Genomic DNA, 18,118 nt, shown 5'->3' on the forward strand with positions numbered 1-18,118 from the left:
ATGATGGGTGATGGTTTGCTTAAAGTCGGAAGTGCTTTGGAGTCAAAGCGAGTCTTTGCGAGGAACAAAACACTGAATTTCATAAGGCTGGATTTAGGACAGATCTCTATCCCTCTACTAGCTTTTTTTTTTAATGATCCAACATGGGGGGGGGAAGTCTGAAACTTGGAGAAAAGGAGGGGGGGGGGGAATCCCAAAACTTGGGAAATTCTCCTTAAAAAATATCCCTTGGTTTGAGATCATTCATGGCTATTTTCTTTCCTGAAACACTTTCCAACACCTGTACCAATTTACACGCTAGGCATCAAAAGTATCCCACCCCCTGGCCCCAGCATTCATATACAATATATTTTATTTTTTTGTATTTTAAAAAGAAAATCTTGTCGATGATTTGAATATGTCGTCTCGGCTTTCAACGATTTGCATTTTGAAATAGCTTATAAGAAAAGGGCTTAATGGGGTTTTGTGTGTCTATGTATGTAGGTGTATGGATACACAAGCACACACATACAAATATGTATGTATGTATGTATGTGTGTGTGTGTGTGTATGTATGTATGTATGTATATATATATATATATATATATATATATGTATATATGTATGTATATATATATATGTATATATATATTATATATATATATATATATATATATATATATAACACACAAACACACACACAATTGTAGCAGCCCTAGAAGAAGCTTGTCCCTTATTTCCACAAATGCTGCTGACCAGATAGGGGGTTTTTTCCTTCCCCCCCAAGTAGAAAAGAAAAATACATTTTAAATTTTTTTCCTTATTTTTTTCTTTTTTGCTGCAGACTCAAAAGAGTAGATTTATAAACACTTTGTCACGTTATAGGCACAGGAAAATGTTGTGCTATACGGATTTTTTTTTTTTCTTAAAAAAAAAAAGAGGCAGAATTTCAGTGCTTTCCGTTATTAAAGAGTTAACAACATTTGCCCTCCGATTTAAGAACCATGGATCCATGGTCTTTAGCCACATGCAGGGATAGGGATGGGGAACGCCTCTTCCACGCAGTCTTGCTTACTATGCACGGATCGGCCCTCGGGCCACAGGCAGGATTCCGCCGGTCTTGAGCCGGGGGTGTGTAGGTGGGGTGGGATGGGGTGGGGTCTCAGTTCTCAGGGTCTTTCGGGGTGTGCGCACTGTTGGGCAGGTCGTTATGCTTTGACCAGAGCTGCTCTTGCAGTTCCTTGACGGCTTTTTCCAAGTTCTCGCGCGCCTCGCGCTCGTGCAAGAGGTCGGCCCGCAGCTGTTCTCGGTCCGCCTCCGCGTGCTGGAGCTTCACCTGCAGGTCTTCGATCTGGTGGGGACGAGATGAGCAGAGCAGAAGGGTTAGCGGGGTCTCCCCAGAACTGCTGAGAGTGATGGGGGTGGGTGGGTGCCTCCCTCTCTCTCCTAGCTTTTTGGACTCTTGTCCTTCTTGGTAGCGTGCTCTCTCTGTGTTTCTTCCCACCCACCCACCCACTCTTTCTCTCTGTCTTTCTCTCTCTTTTTCTCAGTCTCTGTCTCTCTCTCTCTCTGATTCTTTTCTTCTCTTTCTCTTTGTCTCTCTCTCTGTGTTACTTTCCCTCTCTCTGTCTGTCTGTTTCTTTCCTGTCTCTCTCTGTGCCTCTGTGTTTCTTTCACCCTCTCTGTCTCTATGTGTGTCTCTGTCTTTCTGTCTCTCTGTTTCTTTCCTTCTCTTTCTCTCCGTCTTTCTCTCTCTTTCTCTCAGTCTCTGTCTCTCTCTCTCTCTCTCTCTGATTCTTTCCTTCTCTCTCTCCCTTTCTCTGTCTCTTTGTGTTTCTTTCACCCTCTCTCTGTCTCTCTCTGCCTTTATTTCTCTCTGTTTCTTTCCATCTCTTTCTCTTTCTCTCTGTCTTTCTCTCTCTTTCTCTCGGTCTCTGTGTCTCTCTCTATCTCTGATTCTTTCCTTCTCTCTCTCTCTTTCTCTTTGTCTCTCTCTGTTACTTTCCCTCTCTCTCTGTCTGTTTCTTTCCTTCTCTCTTTCTCTTTCTCTGTCTCTCTCTCTGTGTTTCTCTGTCTTTCTGTCTCTCTGTTTCTTTCCTTTTCTTTCTCTCTTTCTGTGTCTCTCTCTGTCTCTCTGTTTCCCCACTCTCTGTCTCTGTCTCTCTGTCTCTCTCTGTGTGTGTCTCCCTTTCTGTGTCTGTCTGTCCCTCTCTCTGTGTCTCGTCTGTGTGTGTGTCTGTGTCATGCCGAGCCCCTTCTCCCTCCCCTGCAACCACATAAAAATTGAAAAGGGACAGAGCCACCTGCAAAAGCCCTGAAGAGGCAGCTGAGCCTCTGCAGGAAAAAGCCAGACAGTGCAATTCGGGGCTCCTGCCTGCCACATCCCAGCTGTGAAAGTGGGAGGCGACCACCTGGCGCACCCAGTTCTCGTCTTAATGCTTCGTGGCGGAGATGCCAGGCTCAGAAGTCCCATGTTTGCATCTCTTTCTGCCTCGGCTCTCCTGAAGCTGGCAGGTAGACCAGACAGGAAACATGACCAGCTACGCTGATTCTACTTCATTATCAAGCTACAAAGTGAACCGAATCTGGAACGATTCCCTTTTACAGCCCCCAAAATCTAGATAAGGGTCCCTTCTGAGCCTGTTTCTCCACCCATTATATATCTGTGGACTCTGCTGTCTCTTATCTATCCATTCTCTTGGCTCCGTCTCCCAAGGCCATTCCCGCAGACCATTACAGAGGCCTCTCAACCAGTAGCCTTTTCTGTTAATCAGGGGAGGCTGGGAAAGACATCCCGGCGATGACAAGGCTCTCCCAAAAAGTTGATTCACAGTCCGACTCAAACCCGAGAACAGGAATCCGAACCCAAAATTGAAAAGTGCGGCTCAGACATGTGAGGCGAAGGACAAATTTGAGCGCGAGATGCTCAGCGACTCGGAGTGTTTCCACCGAGCCTTCCCGCGAAGAGTTACATTGAAAGGTCCGGAAAGCAGGGCCGCTAGCCCCGGAGGCGTCCTTGATCTTTTAATTTTTGGGAGAGAGAGAGCAAACGTCTCTCTTGAGCTTCGTAAGTACCATCGCTTCCACACTCACCTGGGCTGAGTATTTGGCTCGTAGACGGCCGGCCTCACAACCCTTGTCGCATACCCGGACCTGTCGGGCCTGCTCCAATTCCCGCTTGAGCCGTATCCGAGACTCATTGGCCTCTTTCATCTTCTTCTCGTTCTCTGCCCGGAGGCGTTCGATCTCCTTCCTCAGGTTGCGCTTGGCTTCCGTTGCCTCCCTCAACTTCTCTTTCTTGGCCACGCGGAGGAACTCCAGCTCCTGGGACAACAAGGTGTATTAACAGCGGAAGGGCCCGGGGGAGGAGGAGGAAGAGTATTGGGGGGGGGGGGAACGCCCCTTTGGCTCACCTACGAATCTGACTTCCCCCAGGACACTGCAACCGTCATAAATATGAACCGGCTGTCAAGCATCCAAATGTACCATATTTTTTGGAGTATAAGCATCCAAATGTACCGTATGTTTCGGAGCATCTTTTTCCCTCAAAAAAGAGGCTGAAGATCTGGGTGCATCATACACTGAATACAGCATTTTTAGCCCCCCAAAACCCTGCCCCTTCACCAAAATGGCTGTGCATAGCCTTTAGGAGGCTTCCAGAGTGCTCCTGGGGGCAGGGGAGGGCAGAAATGAGCAAAAAACAGACCGTTTACCACCCCCCAGCCCCTAGGAGCACTCTATAAGCCTCCTAAAGGCTATGCATGCCCTTTTTTTTGACAAAAATACGGGCCCATTTTTGCAAAAAACCGGGCTGTTTCTGGGAGGTCTGCAGAGTACAAAAACCTTTTTTTTAAAAAAATTTGCTTCTTCAAAATCTTGGTGCATCTTATACTACGAAAAATATGGTAAATCATGTGACCATGGAGATGCTGCCAAGGTCATGTCACATTTTTTTCAGTGCCGCCGTAAGTTCAAACAGTCGCTAAATGAACTGTTGTATGTCAAGGAACTGTAACACAACCCCATCCAATCTGAGCTTCAAGGATCCAGCTGGACCATTTGAAGCAGTGGAGAGTGAAATGGGAGTGCCCCCTCCCCCCCCCCCGAGACGAGACTTGAATCTAATGCTACTGGGGTCCCTTCCATGTCATGGGCTCCGGGTGCCCCCCCCCCCCAATTACCTGGTGGAGACTGCGCTTGGCCTGCAAGGCGGCGTTGAGCTTCTCCTCCTGCTTCACCCTCATCTTCACCACCTCGTGGAGGAATTTCTCTTTGGCTTCTTTGGTGTCCAGGCCGCCATCCAAGGCCTGCCTCAGATGCTCCAGCTCAGCTTCCAGCCCGTTGGGCCCGTTCTGAGGCTCGGCGTGACTTGACACTTCAAAGACAGCGTTGCCGGCGGCGGGCTGGACTTGCAGGCTGGGGGAATTCATATCCTTGGCTGAACCCGAAGAGGTGAAGGACGGCGAGGAGAGCGAGGACAGGGAGGAAGTGACTGCAGAGAGAGGGAAGGAAAGAAGCCGCGGCAATGAGCCTCATCCTCAGGCAACGTGTGGGGCTTGTGGGGAGCATAAGTCAAACCCTGTTTCACCGTCATGCCCTATAACAGTGATGGCTAACCTTTTTGTCCTCGTGTGCCGAAAGCACATGTGCGCCCAACAGCGCACATGTGGGTGCCCACACCGAGTCCGTGAACCCCCAGCCCTTCTGCACATGCGTACACGACCACCTATGCACTCCTCTCATGCATGCCCGCATAGCCCCGCGCGCTCCGTTCTGGGTCTAGCAGGCCTCCCTTGAAGCCCCCCTGTGCATGTGTATGCTGTTACAGGTATTATATCGGCCTTGTATGCAGCTTTATTCCTCTCTAGCATTCATCTCCGTTGTTCAGGGATGCATTTCCTGCCCCTCTAGGATTTACCTCTATCTGCTCCTGCGAGGCCCTTCCTATTGGATGTACTGTATATAGTTACATTCTCAATCAGCTGGTCAGCAGGAGGCATGCCCATGCACAGCGGAGCTCAGCTGGGGTGCCGGTTCGCGTGCCGGCAGAGAGCGTGCCACCTGTGGCATGCATGCAATAGGTTTGCCATCCTGGCCCTATAACCATAAAGGTAGGGAGTGCGAGTGCGAAGAAACACAACACGTTGGCTGGAAGCGTGTCGTGCACTTCTGTCCCTGAAACAGGACATATTTCGACTGTGTGAAGCTGAGACCAGCATTCGTTCAACCTTGCAGAATAGTGGCGCTGAACAGCACTCAAGGGAAGTCCCGTTCTCTCTCTGGCCACCACCTCCAGACGGGCCCGAAGCCCCAGGACCGCCTTCCAAAGGCAGTTTGCTTTTTCAAAAGTTCAACCGATTGGAAGGATGGCTTGTAGCGTGAAATTATTGTAGGAGACAATAAGCCCAAGGGAGGGAGGAGTCAAATGCGTCATCAGTCATGAGTCCCTGCGCTCCCACAAGAGATCTAAGCCTAGTCCTTCTTGAATTCCTTCTAATTCTTATCTCCCGCTACTTCCCCTTGACTGTTAGTAGTTCTGGTTCTTACAATAATTTTTAATACTCATTTGAACTGCCTCGATCTCCTGATTTTCCCTGGTGCTTGACAATTAGTGGACCACCAAATCCATTTTTTTTTTCTGAGCCAAAGAGGCCAAGGATTTTCCTCCCCTTTGAAAAAGCCCCACTTACACTCTTCTCGGGTTTCCACTTCTATCTCGGCTTCAGATTCCTTCTCTTCTTCCGCGGCAGGGACGGGAGGGACGACGGTGGGCACGGCTGCGGCGGGGGGCGGTGGTTCGGGCACAGCTGTGTGTTCGGCGACGTGTTTCCTTTTCCGGAGCTGGGGAGGGCTGCTGAGGGGCTCGGCGTTCCGCAAGGCAGCCGGGGGGCACAGTGGGTTGCTCACGATCTTTGGCTGAGGAGGGGGGGCCAGCGCCACGTTGGGTGCGACGGAGTTCTCAAAACTTTTATACGAATAGCAACTGTGCAAGAAAAGAAGGCTGGGTTACCTCACAAGCCCCCACAAAGCTATTTTGGGGTGACTCATTAGAGGAAATCGCTCCTTGGGAAGATTTCTCATTAACGCAATGAATCATCAAAAGGTTTAATTGCCAGTTTTTAAAAGTTCCTTTCTTCACCGGGCAAACTAAGTCTTTATTTTGCTGCCCCCAAATTTTAAAGAGACAAAGTAACATAGTTATCTTTTTTTTTAAAAAGTTAGGAAATATATAGGTAGTTCTTGACTTACGACCACGATTGAGCCCAAAATCTCTGATGCTAAACAAGATGGTTGTAAAGTGAATTTTGCCCCTTTTGGGTCACTGTTGCTAAGTGAATCACTGCAGTTGTTCAATTAAGAATGTGAACCTGGCTTCCCCATTTGACTTTGCTAGTCAGGAGGTTGCAAAAGGGAATCACATGACCCACCCCCCACACCGCAGCAACCGTTGTAATTTTTGAATCCGCTGCCAGCAATCACACAACTATGTGGGCATCACAATGTTTGAACATAAGTGGTTCCCATTTTTCTACTTGCATTTTTTACACGCTTTCGAACTGCTAGGTTGGCAGAAGCTGGGACACGTCATGGGAGCTCACTCTGTTACGCAGCGCTAGGGATTAGAACTGCAAAACAGCTGGCCTTTCTGGTCGACAAGCTCAACATCTTAGCCAGTGAGCTACCACATCCCTCGGCCTTCTTAGAAGCTGGGGCAAGTAACAGGAGCTCACTCTGTTAGGTGGCGCTGGGGATTCGAACCGCCAATCTGCTGACCTTTCTGATCGACAAGCCCAGCGTCTTAACCACTGGCTAAGTGACCATAGACACAATTTATTCATCTGACCCATCAACTTCTCTAGCTCAACCGCATGATATTACCCTATGCTCCAAAAGTCTTAATTTTATACCCCCAATCCTGTCTGTAGCATCTTATTTGTGCCCAGATATGAAGATCTTGTGGTGTTGATGCTCCCTGTGGGATACGTTTCAGAGCCCTTGCATTCAGGTAACGCACCTGGCCACCTATTAAATTTAACGGCCTTCAAATTTCGGCTCTGAGGGAAAACTCTTCTTCTTACCTGTCTCTAATTAATGTCGGGATGTGGTTGGTGACGTCCTTCTCGCTGGCTGAAACGGCGGGGGACCAGGGCCGGAATGCAGAAAGACGCTGCCGCGGATGAAGACACCCAATATTCTGATTTTGTTAAAAAAAGAGATGAGGAAAAAAAATCCCGTAAGAGACAAATGGATAAAACAAAGATATAGCAAACGACTGGCTGGATGGAGACTGGAAAGGGATCGAGTTTTGTAGATCCGGGCTTCTGAATCTCTGAAAGGCTGAAAGCAGAAGGCTTATCCCTAGGACAGGGATGAGCAACCTGCGGCTCTGGAGCTGCAAGTGGCACTTTCATCCCTCTGCTGTGGCTCCCTGTCGGTGGTTGGCTCCACAACTGATAGGGCTTTCGGTTAGGACAGATAGAGGAAAAAGGATGCTGCGCTAGAAGGAGACTCTATGGTTGGGGGGGGAGGGGAGGGGAGGAACGGACTTCTGATCGGCTTCCAGTTAGGATTTTTATGGCTCTTTGAGTGTTTAAGGTTGCCAATCCCTGCTCTGGGTAAATGGTACCAAGGTTTGTGAGTGTTGCGTACCGCACAGAAGCAAGGGTGTGCAGAGCCTACTGGCCCAACATCACACTCCAATAAATGAAGCCAACGCAAAGCTATCCAGACTCAAATCCAACCAAGGGCCATTTTGGGGGTGCTGCCCCTTTCAGCCTTCAAAACCTGACATCTTTCCCCCAAAACTCACCTTACTGGATGAATTGGACAAGGATCGTAGCCAGCTGGACTGCTTCTCCTTATCCCCAAGTAAGGGAGACTGCAGGGCATCGTCTGTTTTGAGTTTCTTGGGGACAAGCGGATCGGATGGGACCTGAAAGGGGAGGAAAAAAAGGACTTATTTAAAAAAAAACATTGGTTATTTTCCACTGCATTAAAAAAAAAAGAACAAACATCTGTCAAAGGAGGGCCGATATTACGACCAACCGGATCCAGTTTGTAGCCTCTTCCACCGCTTCACGAAAGCTGCTTCCCCCCACCCCCAATTAATAAAGAAACCCCCTTTTCCTCCTTCACTAGAAAACGGGGAACGAAGAAGAGAAAATTGGGTCCGAGGTTAAAACTCCAAATGCGAGCATCCTAACATGGCATCCTTCATCAGTCTCTGCAGGGTCTCCAAACAAAATGTTTCCAAAGAAGTTTAACTAAAAATTCGGCAGGAAGTTAAAAAGCCTGAACTTGTATCGACGGCTGCAAATACAGATATTTTGCTTCTTCTGTACCTGGCATGTACAAAGAAAGTCCACTTTTGAGCACGAGAGAGGTCTCAAAACACATCGGGTTACAGCAGGCAGTACTGTTGGTTTGCTCATGTGGGGGCCCCGCACGCATGCGCAGTGCGATTCAAATTGTTCTCCGCATGCGCAGAACCGAAAAACAAGATGAACCGGAGAACCAGTTCAGAGGCGTAGCAGGCCTGGGTTGCTGTCGATTCCAGCAGCCCAGGCCGCCAAACTTATTACTACCGGTTCAGCTGAAACGGTCCAAAACGGTAGGAACCCACGTCAGTTCGAGCCCACCTAAGACTGTAAACACCAATCGTTTGAAAGGACGTGTGTCCAACGGTTCCTAAATCTGAGCTCCATATATATTGTAGAAAAAACAGCAGCAAACCAGTTCAGCTCACCGTCAAATCCCCTGGCAACGGGTCCAATCCGAGAGGAGATCTATTTAATTATATTTCAGCAGAAACTCGTACTGGAGAGGCCCTTCCGTGCAGCTAACCTGACTTTTCCCAAAACCAAATACTTCTCGAAGATACATTAATAAAACTATCATTATGAGGTTTTCCAGAAGATGCTTTTCCTTAAAGGATGAGATTTAAGGAGAGGGGGAAAATAAAACGACCCAGCCAAAGAATTTTGCAAACTGCGTGCCTGGCTAATTGGAAAAGGAAAGGTGAACCTTAAAGACGGGGCCGGCTGGTTCTGGAATCGGAGCAGGGGGAATCGTGATGCAAAGAACCCAGACTTTGTTATTCTGTTTGCAGCGGTTGTTAAGGCGATGACTTCACAATGCCGCAGCTGCAGCAGAATCTGCTGGCCGCTTGCCGAGATCCTGCTATGCCTCTTCCACCAGTCGCTCCGATCGCTCGGCCTATATATCACCGGGCCAGAATGGAGGGGGGGGGAAGGGGAAGAAATCCCTCTAGCCCATCACCACCTCCGGACTTTTCCAGGGCCATTCCGAGGGTTTCTTCCTCCCCCCCCCCTCCCCACTTCACGTGGGGTCTCTTGGGGCAGGAAGGAAATCCCCATCTGCTCCAACGAGGCAGGATCCTTGAGGGATCCCACCTACCTGAAACCCTCTCATTTTTCTCCCTCTCCACCTTTCCTATTAGGAAGACCAGCTGATGGCTTTTCGGGATTCGGAGCCAGATCGGATGGCCAAAGAAGCAACTGGGTTCTTTGAGAATCTACCAGGCCAAGGAAGCTCAAACCTCCTCCCCCCCCCTCCTGCACCTCCGTCTCCCAAACTTGCCCTGTGCACTCGCAAGAGGTCCAGTCTAGGTTCCAGACCCCCTTGCTTTGATTTAAACCAACCAAGATGGTTTGCGTTTGCCCCGGAGTCTTTGCACACCAGGGCCGACGGGGGATCTTTTTCTGCTGCTGCTCCTCCTCCTGCGGCTGCATAGGAAAAAGGAAATGGTGACAGCATCCGAATGCTATTTGGCAAATGCTGCTGGTCCCAGCCCAGCCGGCCTGTGGGGATGGCTGAAGGGGAGGGGGAGGGCGAGGAGGAAGGGGGGGACGGAGAAGCAGGTGGCAGAGCTCAGAACAGGGGCCTGTTCTTTCCTACCATCCCCTTTGGGGGAGGGGGGAGTCTGACACTCCCCCCCTCTTTCCCCCCCCCCGTCCATTTTTGCTCCACAGGAAAGAGATTTCTTTTGCAGATGGGAGGGAGGGGGAGGGGTAGTTTTTTTTTTGGGGGGGAGATAGATGGCAGATCTCACAGCCTTGGCAAAAGAGCCTCTTTTCTGGGATGGATGGGTTTTATTATTATTTATTTATTAAACTTCCCTGCCGTCCCCCGTCTCTCATCCGTAAGGCGACTCCAGCAGGGCAACAAAAATGATTTTTTTGAAAAGGTGAATATAGCAGTCAAGAAGAGGAAGACAACTTTTAAAGAAGAGACAAAACCAATTAATTGTGCACACACACACACACACACACACACACCGAATGCCAACCAATCAGGCTTTGACAGGTAACCACGAACTTTCTCGTGGTTGTTCCTTTCGACTTTGTGACATCCAAAGTTAAAAATTGTGGAAAAGTCAGGCTGCCAATCAACCAGCCCCCAGTCACTTCTTTAGGTAAATAGCCAGCCAATCAGAAAGGATGTCTGAGACCCCCTTGGGTGAAGTCCCATTGCCCCCTCCCCATCAGAGAGGCCGGACAATTGGACACACGCAAAAAACAGGCAAGGTGCGTTTCCGAAAAATGACAAGACCAATGGTGCTGCTATCCCAGCACGCTGCAGTCCCCATCATGCCCTTCCCAGAAGGGCGCGGTCGCCTCCCATCCCACAGATGTTTCGTGCTGGTTTGTCGAAGGTTTCAAACCACTTGTTGGGTCCCAAGGATGCCACCCGGCTGCCGGTGAAGCCTTCTTGGAACCTACCCCCCCCCTCCCCAAAGGGTTGCAAGAGAGATATGGGGCTCAAAAGGGAAGGCGGGGCATGAACCAAACTTCCAAAGCAGACTTTCTCTGCATCTTATTCCCGTTCTGAGTTCCAAACAGATGTTCCCGAGCAACACAGCGCTTGTTCCTGAGCACGCGGCTCTTAACGGGGCTCCTAGCAACCCCCCCCCCTTCGTTGACGGAGCTTCGTGTCGGACGCGCCTGGTGGGTCCTGCCTGGCCGTGGCAAAGCCGAGTGTGGTCGAAGGCCAAGAGAGGCTTCTCCCCCTCCCCTGCTTTGGAGGGCCATCTCTCCCCCCACCCTCATCTTCAGGCCGAGGCCTAATCATAAGATCAGCAGGCAAGGTGATAGCACAGTTGACAGGAGCTCGAAATACATCAGCAAAAATGTCAAGGCCTAGGAGACCTTTCCACGCTCGGGGGACTCCGGTTGCCAGATGGCCTCTTGCCAACCAACACCCACCCGCTGAAAACTCTTTCGCTACCAAAACCATCCCCCACTCTCTCTGGGAGGACTACAATCCCTGGTATTCGTAGGCTGGGCGTTCCCTTTTCCAACTCCATCCTCCCCTTTGCAATTTTTTCTCCCTGGGCTGCGTAGTCTGTTCTCTTATTTTCTGTAGGAAATCTCACTCACTTGTTCCCCTCTGAACTCAGTTCATGCTCCTTAAAAATGGCAGTGAGGTAGGTTTTCCCGCGTGCAGGTAAACATGAGTATTGGTTAAAGGACTGTCCAGCTGTTTACCATATTTTACGGAGTATAAGACGTGCCCTTTTCCCTCAAAAAAGAGGGTGAAAATCTGGGTGCGTCTTATACATTGAATACAGCATTTTTGGCATCCTGAAACCACCTCCTTTGCAAAAATGGCCGTGCAAAGCCTTTAGGAGGCTTCCAGAGTGCTGCTGGGGGCTGGGGAGGGCAGAAATGAGAGAGAAATGGACCGTTTTCTGATCGTTTCTGCCCCCCCCCAGCCTGCAGGAGCATTCTATAAGCCTCCTAAAGGCTATGCATGCCTTTTTTTGGACAAAAAAATGAGCCATTTTTTGGGAGGTCTGCAGAGGGCAAAAACTTTTTTTTAAAAAAATTGCCTCTTCAATAACTTGGTGCGTCTTATACGCCGGTACATCTTATACTCTGAAAAATACAGTAATTTCAAAGCATTTTTTGTGCATTTTCCTTTACTTGGGGCAAGGAGGCTACGTGGGGGGGGGGGGACACAACATACCACCTACCCCTTGCCCTCTGTCCCTTGCCACATTTTCTGAAAACACCTTTTTCCCACTTGCCAAGAATGTGAAGGGCCGGGCAGGTAAACAAACCTCCGTTATTTTTCCACCCGGAGTGACTCCAGGGCTGCCTGAAACGCACCCGACCTCTCGAGCATTTCCCAATCCATGAAAGCACCGAGTTAATTACTTTGCAAACATGCAAAAACAAATCACACTTTCTGCGTCTGGCTGAGAAGATGGACTTCCCAGTGTGAAATCTGGGAAGCTGGCAAAGAGGATGCGGGAGAGAGAGAGAGAGAGAGAGACAGACACCGCAGAGGGAGGGAGGGGAATAGAGAGGGAAGCTGCCCACACTTGTGCCTTTGAAAGCATCTGACAAACCGAGCAGGTGCAACGGCCACCAACACACGAGACTTTTATTGGTTCAACTTTTCCGTAGCAACCGAGAGGTTGGAGTGAAGGAAAACACACACAAGCACATTGCAAAAGCCACAGCGCTTTCCCACCCAAAGGTTTTGGGCAGAGGTGGGGTGGGCTGGTTTTGTTTTGTTTTTGACCCAAGCTGGAAGTCCACAACTTGTGTGGCTGAGCCACGTTTCCCCCAGGAACAACCCACCGACGTGGCAAAGCTATTGGGAAGACGCGAGATGCGTTTGGTTGGGAAAAGAATTACTGGTGTGTGCGCGGACTGCAGTCTCTTATTTTACCCAAACAGAAATAAATGTCCTCCGGTTCTGAAAAGAGAGAAATGTTCAGCTCTCTTCTCCCATAATCTGCAACGGTGGTTCAAGTCCCACCATTTTATGTGCCGTGTATAGCTTCCACAGCGGTGAGACGCAGCCTGTCCGGATCGGTTTGGGCAAACCGGTAGCTCCGACGATCAGCTGCGCGCCGTACTGACCTATATCTTCTCAGCTGAGTTGTGCGGCAGAGCGGGTTGGTGCGCCTCAGCTGTTTTCCTCCGCAGCAGTAATGCGGACGGTAAGTTTTCTCAAAGCTGCGCGCGATCACCGAACTGGTTGTTCAACCAGTAGGATCTCCCACCACTGGGTTCCACCATTCACTGGTTTTGGGATAAGGGGAACAGGAAAAGTACCCAGTCATAGTGACATCTCTCTCATGGAACATGACAGGATAACAGAGTTGGAGGGGACCTTGGACGTCTTCTAGTCCAACCCCTGTAAATCTAATCTAATATACATTGCTCAAACCGGGCAGTGAAATGAATTTCCGTGAAGTGCTTTTGCATGGATCCAAGGCGTTCGGAAAGGAGACGAGCGTTTGATCATCTCTGCAATCATGAAAATCTGCCATCAACCTTCCTTTCTCCAACGTGGCTTCCACACAGTGGCAGAAAAAGTCGCCCCTGAGCCATGGAAAACAAGCCAGAAAAGGAACGTTTTTGACCCAGTCAAAGAACGATGAAGGTTGACATTGCCAAACATTGGTGGTGCCATTTGCCAAAATACTTTACCATCTCTCCCTCCCTCCCTCTCCCTCCCTCCCTCCCTCCCTCCCTCTCTCTCTCTCTCACACATACACACAGCTTGTGTCTCACCCCACAGATTTCTGACAATTGTGTAGCCTCACCCAACCAACACAGCCTATTTGATGGGTAAGCCAACGTAGGCCTCACTTGTGAAGGGACTATCAGGTTCGGCTAAAGTTGGGCCAAAGATATTTGCTGGCCTCGTGCCAGGCTTTCCCACAATCCATTAGGCACACACACACACACGCACAGCCCTTCAAAACTTGGAACACAACTTCTCTTACACCATTATCAGTCCGTGCCGTGCCCTGTTAAAACCTGCAACACAACACACCATGGTGAGTGCCAACACTAGCCTGGGCTGGACCAAGGATCAAACAGCGTTTTCTGGAAGCCTTCCACTATCAATCACTATCTATCAATGGCACGACTGAATGTGTTCTGCCTGAAATTATCAATATTACAGTGGGGATGGTGAGGGAGTGTCAGTGGTGGGTTGCAGGTGGTACGCCCCAGTATGGGCGTACCAGAGCCTGCCTGGAGCACTGGATACTGTTCCGGTACAGTGTTCTGGAGAGCCCGCCCGCCTACCCAAGCGCCTTACCGGTCCTTTAAGGCTTCCGTACTTCCGCGCATGGCCTGTACAGCGCCTGCATTATGCTCCGCAGAGCAGCTGGAGCATCATGGAGGCTCGCAGAGGCGCTAAGATGCATGTGCGCGCTGCACGCGTCCATGTGGATGACGCCGGGCCCATTCCAACCGTACCGGTTGGAACGGGATCCGAAACCCACCACTGGTATGTGTGTGTGTGTGTGTGTTTAAGTTCTTCGGAAATGACGCCGATCTAAACTGGTATCTTAGCTTTATTGACAAGCTGCGACGGAAAAGGACACGACGAACCGTGGTGTAGGAGCAGTGGGTTGCGTTGCGCAAGCTTTGAGTTGCTATATTTACCGAGCGGCTTTGAAACGCGCCCCTTTCTCACAGACGTTCTAATCTCATTTCCTCTGCAGAAAATATGTTTTCTTCTGCAAAAAGTCCGCACGACGAAGCAAAAAAATTCATCTGCTTCGCTGGGGGGAAAAAAAAAGAAATCACAGCTGCAGCTCCAAATTCCGAACCTGGAGGAAACTTCTGTTTTGTTTTGGGGTTGTTGTGTTTTTTCTTTTTTTGTTTTTGTTCTGTGCCTCGCTGCAACATTTTGGCTGGGTTTTGGCCGAGGGTGGACTGTCAGCTCCCAACAGAGGGATATTTAGGCACAATGTTTTTGATGATTTCCCACGCTGTTTAACTGCGCAGATCTGTTCTTTCGAAACAATTCCTTCCCTTCCTTCCCTTTCAGAGGTGCTTCCAAGAGAATAATTTCAGGTCGGCCCGCTCCTCAAAAAAGTCTCAACATGAAAACAAGCTCTTTTCTCATCTCGGCTTCTGTGAAAAGGGCTTTTGTCTATTTTAAAAGAGATTTCTTTTTTTAAAGGCGAACGGAAACCTTGCCTCACTAGGAAACCGAATCTTAAGATGCGAAATGGTTTTCCTTTGCTTGGGGTGGGGGGAAGGCAAATATAAAACATGTAGTAAAACTGAGAAAAGCCACAGAGACGGTCCAGACGACAACACTTCTAACCACACCAAGGGCCAGGGGGGGAAAGTTGTCGGTGCAGTGGGTTGTCGTCAGTGTGAAAACAAAAAGACTGTAGGAATTAGGTTTGGACTCGGTACACCTGCCTCCTTCCCGCACGTTCCTCTGCTATTGGCTATCATCATCTCCCCCCCCCTCATATTGATTGACAGTGGGAGAAGCACATCACCCCTGGTCCAGCTTCTCACAGTCCGGTGTCAACTGCAACACAACCTCGCTTCCCAACAATGTCTGCAAGAAGCGATCATGGAAGGCCGACGGGCCTCCCCCCCCCCCCGCCCGACTCCCTCGATCCTCGTGCAACCAGGCGTCCTACTCCCAACTTTCTCTTGCTCTCCTGGGGGGGGGGGGGAGAGAAACGTATTAAGCCGTGCTCAGGAAGAAGGGACAACAACGTTCCCTTCCTCCTCTCCATCTTTCTGACACACTCACACACTCACACATACACACTCGGGCTTTGCTGCCCCCCTCCCTTCCATGCGGACGGGCGAGCAGCCAAGGAAGCACAGCTACTCGGAAGCAGAGAGACCCAGCCAGGAAAAGGTCCCCCTTTCCGCTGGCAATTATCTTTGGCAACGGTTGTGTGGGAACTCTTTTCGATTGGGGAGGTGGCGGAGCACGTGAAGGGAGAATGTTCGGAACGGGGCGGCGCCTGAAGACCATCTTGAAGGGGCTTGGAAAAGACCCCTGAGACACCAGGAGATCGGAGGCCAATTCTTTTGACGTCCCCAGGGCTTAAGAAAATCAACAGGGCCTCTGCGCTAGAACTCTTAAAGTTTGTTTGAGGAAGGTCCAGACTCATTTTTCTGGGTCTTGTTCGGGAAGAGGTTGGGTAGCAGCAATCCAATCTTTGCGCATGAAACACACACACACACGAACACACAGGGCTTCCAAGCCAGAGTGGCTGAATCCAATGGAACGTCAACATGTTCTACTCATTTTTCTTTTTAGAAAAGTTTCTTTTTGTTCTCTACATACAATTATAGGTATACATTTACATGGTTATTATTCTTTTTTACATTTGTTGTTCTTATACATTTATCATTTACAGGGTTATAAGATACCATTTGGGTTGCTTTGTTTACTATCCCTCGCCTGTTTTGACAAAACCTTCTTTTCCCTTTCTTTTCTCCCTCCCCCCCTTCTCTACCTTCTTCCTTCCTCCTCTCCTTTCCCTTCCTTCTCCCCTTCCTTCTCCCCTACTTCTCTCTTCCTCTTCCCCTTTCTGCCCTCTCTCATTCTCCCTTCCATCTTCCTCTCCTCACCTCTATCTTCCTTCCCTCCTCTGCCTCTCATCTCCTCTCCTCCTCTCTTCCTTTCTCTCCCTCCCTTTTCTCCTTTCTTTCTTCCTCTCTCCTTTCCCTTCCTTCTTCCCTTTCCTCTCCCCTACTCCTCTCTTCCTCTTCCCCTTTCTGCCCTCTCTCATTCTCCCTTCCATCTTCCTCTCCTCACCTCTTTCTTCCTTCCGTCCTCTGCCTCTCCTCCTCTCTTCCTTTCTCTCCCTCCCTCCCTTCTCTCCTTTCTTTCTTCCTCTTCTCCTTTCCCTTCCTTCTTCCCTTCCTTCTCCCCTACTCTTCTCTTCCTCTTCCCCTTCCTACCCGCTCTCCTTCTCTCTTCCATCTTCCTCTCCTCACCTCTTTCTTCCTTCCCTTCCCTTCCTCTCCTCCTTTCTTTTTTCTATGGTGGGTGTCTCTTCCAGCTCTTTTTATTTTCTTGGGGTGGTATTTCCGCAGACCCAAAAATAGTTAAATATCATTTCTTGTTCCCTTCTGCTCACGGACCCGCAAACTAGCCAGTGTCACAAGATGTTGCTTAACGCAGTTGACCGCAAACATTTCTCCCTATTTGGGGGGGTCCGAAAGGCCCCCCCAAATTGCTTGAAAGACCCAAAGGACTTTGCAGCCTGAACAAGTCAGCTTTTAAAACAGAGCAGAGACCTCCAAACAGGAAGGAAAAGGAAAGTGGTGAATTTAAAAGAAAAAGGCAATTCTAGTTATAAATTGCCAGCAATTGGGTCTAATGCCGCGAAACACCCACACACAAAAAAAAAATCAGAAAAGGAATGAAGTTGGAAAAAACAGATGCTCAAAACTTCAAAGCCAGCGACCAACCTAATTTTGAGATCTGTCTCTCTTACTCAAATTCGGTCTTGCACGCTCCAGATGGCGGAAGATGCTGGGAGCGGTTTTAACTCCCGCGGAGTTAAACAGGTGGGAAGTGTAGGTGTCATCCACCTGGATGAGAGCAGCTGAATTCCAGCATGACAGCTCTTTCCTTCCTCGGCGATGGATGACGGCCAATGCCAAACTCGGGCTAGGTCAAGTAGCCCCATCCGTCCAGAAGAAGGAGGGATGGTCAAGTTTGGAGGAACAGAACTAAATCCGGGATCCTAGGGTTGTGGCCCACCAGAGTCGGACAGTGAGGAGGTTGGGGGAGGAACCTGGGCCAGTCCTGGAGTGTGGGGAAGGCTCTGTGCTGGAGGCAGAGAGGGAGCCAGGGCCATATGCCAGTTATCAGCTGCCTTCAGAGTCAGACATCAGTGAGGCAGAAGAACAGCTGGAGCCTGTTCCCAGTGTGCGCATGCACAGGGCTGCCAGAAGAAACAGTTAAGAAATCATGGTTGACTTGGGAGTAAAGCCACAGGTGGATGGTGAATGGCCCCTCCCAGAGGAAATAAAAGAGGAGCAAAAGCAGAGGGGGTCTTTACAGGAACCAATTCGTTCGTTCGTCCGTTTCAGGAGTGTGAAGATCTGTCCGTGAATCTCAGAGACTCTGTGCCAAGTCTTTCCCTGCACACCACTGCGTTTGGAAAATATTGACAGGGCAGCTTTCCAAGCTAGATAAGGTCTGTGGTCCTAAATTCACCTTTGCAAGACTGTTTGCCAGGCCTTGGCTGAATGCGAATGAGAGGAATTCACATCCGTTTAATAAAAGGGGTTTTGTCAGGACCGCGACAGAACACCTAGTAAGCGGGGAAAGACAGCGCATTGTTGGTGCATTGATGCCTCTGATGGAGTTA

At 49.6% G+C, this 18,118-nt stretch overlaps 1 protein-coding gene across 1 annotated transcript in view; it reads right to left on the reverse strand.

The window, feature by feature from the left end:
• Positions 1-908: 908 nt before the first annotated feature.
• SKI (SKI proto-oncogene) overlaps positions 909-18,118 on the reverse strand; it is a 135,900-nt gene continuing 118,690 nt past the window's right edge. The window contains 6 exon segments of the mRNA XM_032232280.1: positions 909-1,330; positions 3,073-3,303; positions 4,161-4,471; positions 5,670-5,962; positions 7,059-7,174; positions 7,790-7,912. Of these exon segments, the coding sequence (XP_032088171.1) occupies positions 1,142-1,330; positions 3,073-3,303; positions 4,161-4,471; positions 5,670-5,962; positions 7,059-7,174; positions 7,790-7,912 (1,263 nt within the window). The 3' untranslated portion in view covers positions 909-1,141.

The sequence above is a fragment of the Thamnophis elegans genome, chromosome 15, assembly GCF_009769535.1.
Source record: "Thamnophis elegans isolate rThaEle1 chromosome 15, rThaEle1.pri, whole genome shotgun sequence".
NCBI lineage: Eukaryota > Metazoa > Chordata > Lepidosauria > Squamata > Colubridae > Thamnophis > Thamnophis elegans.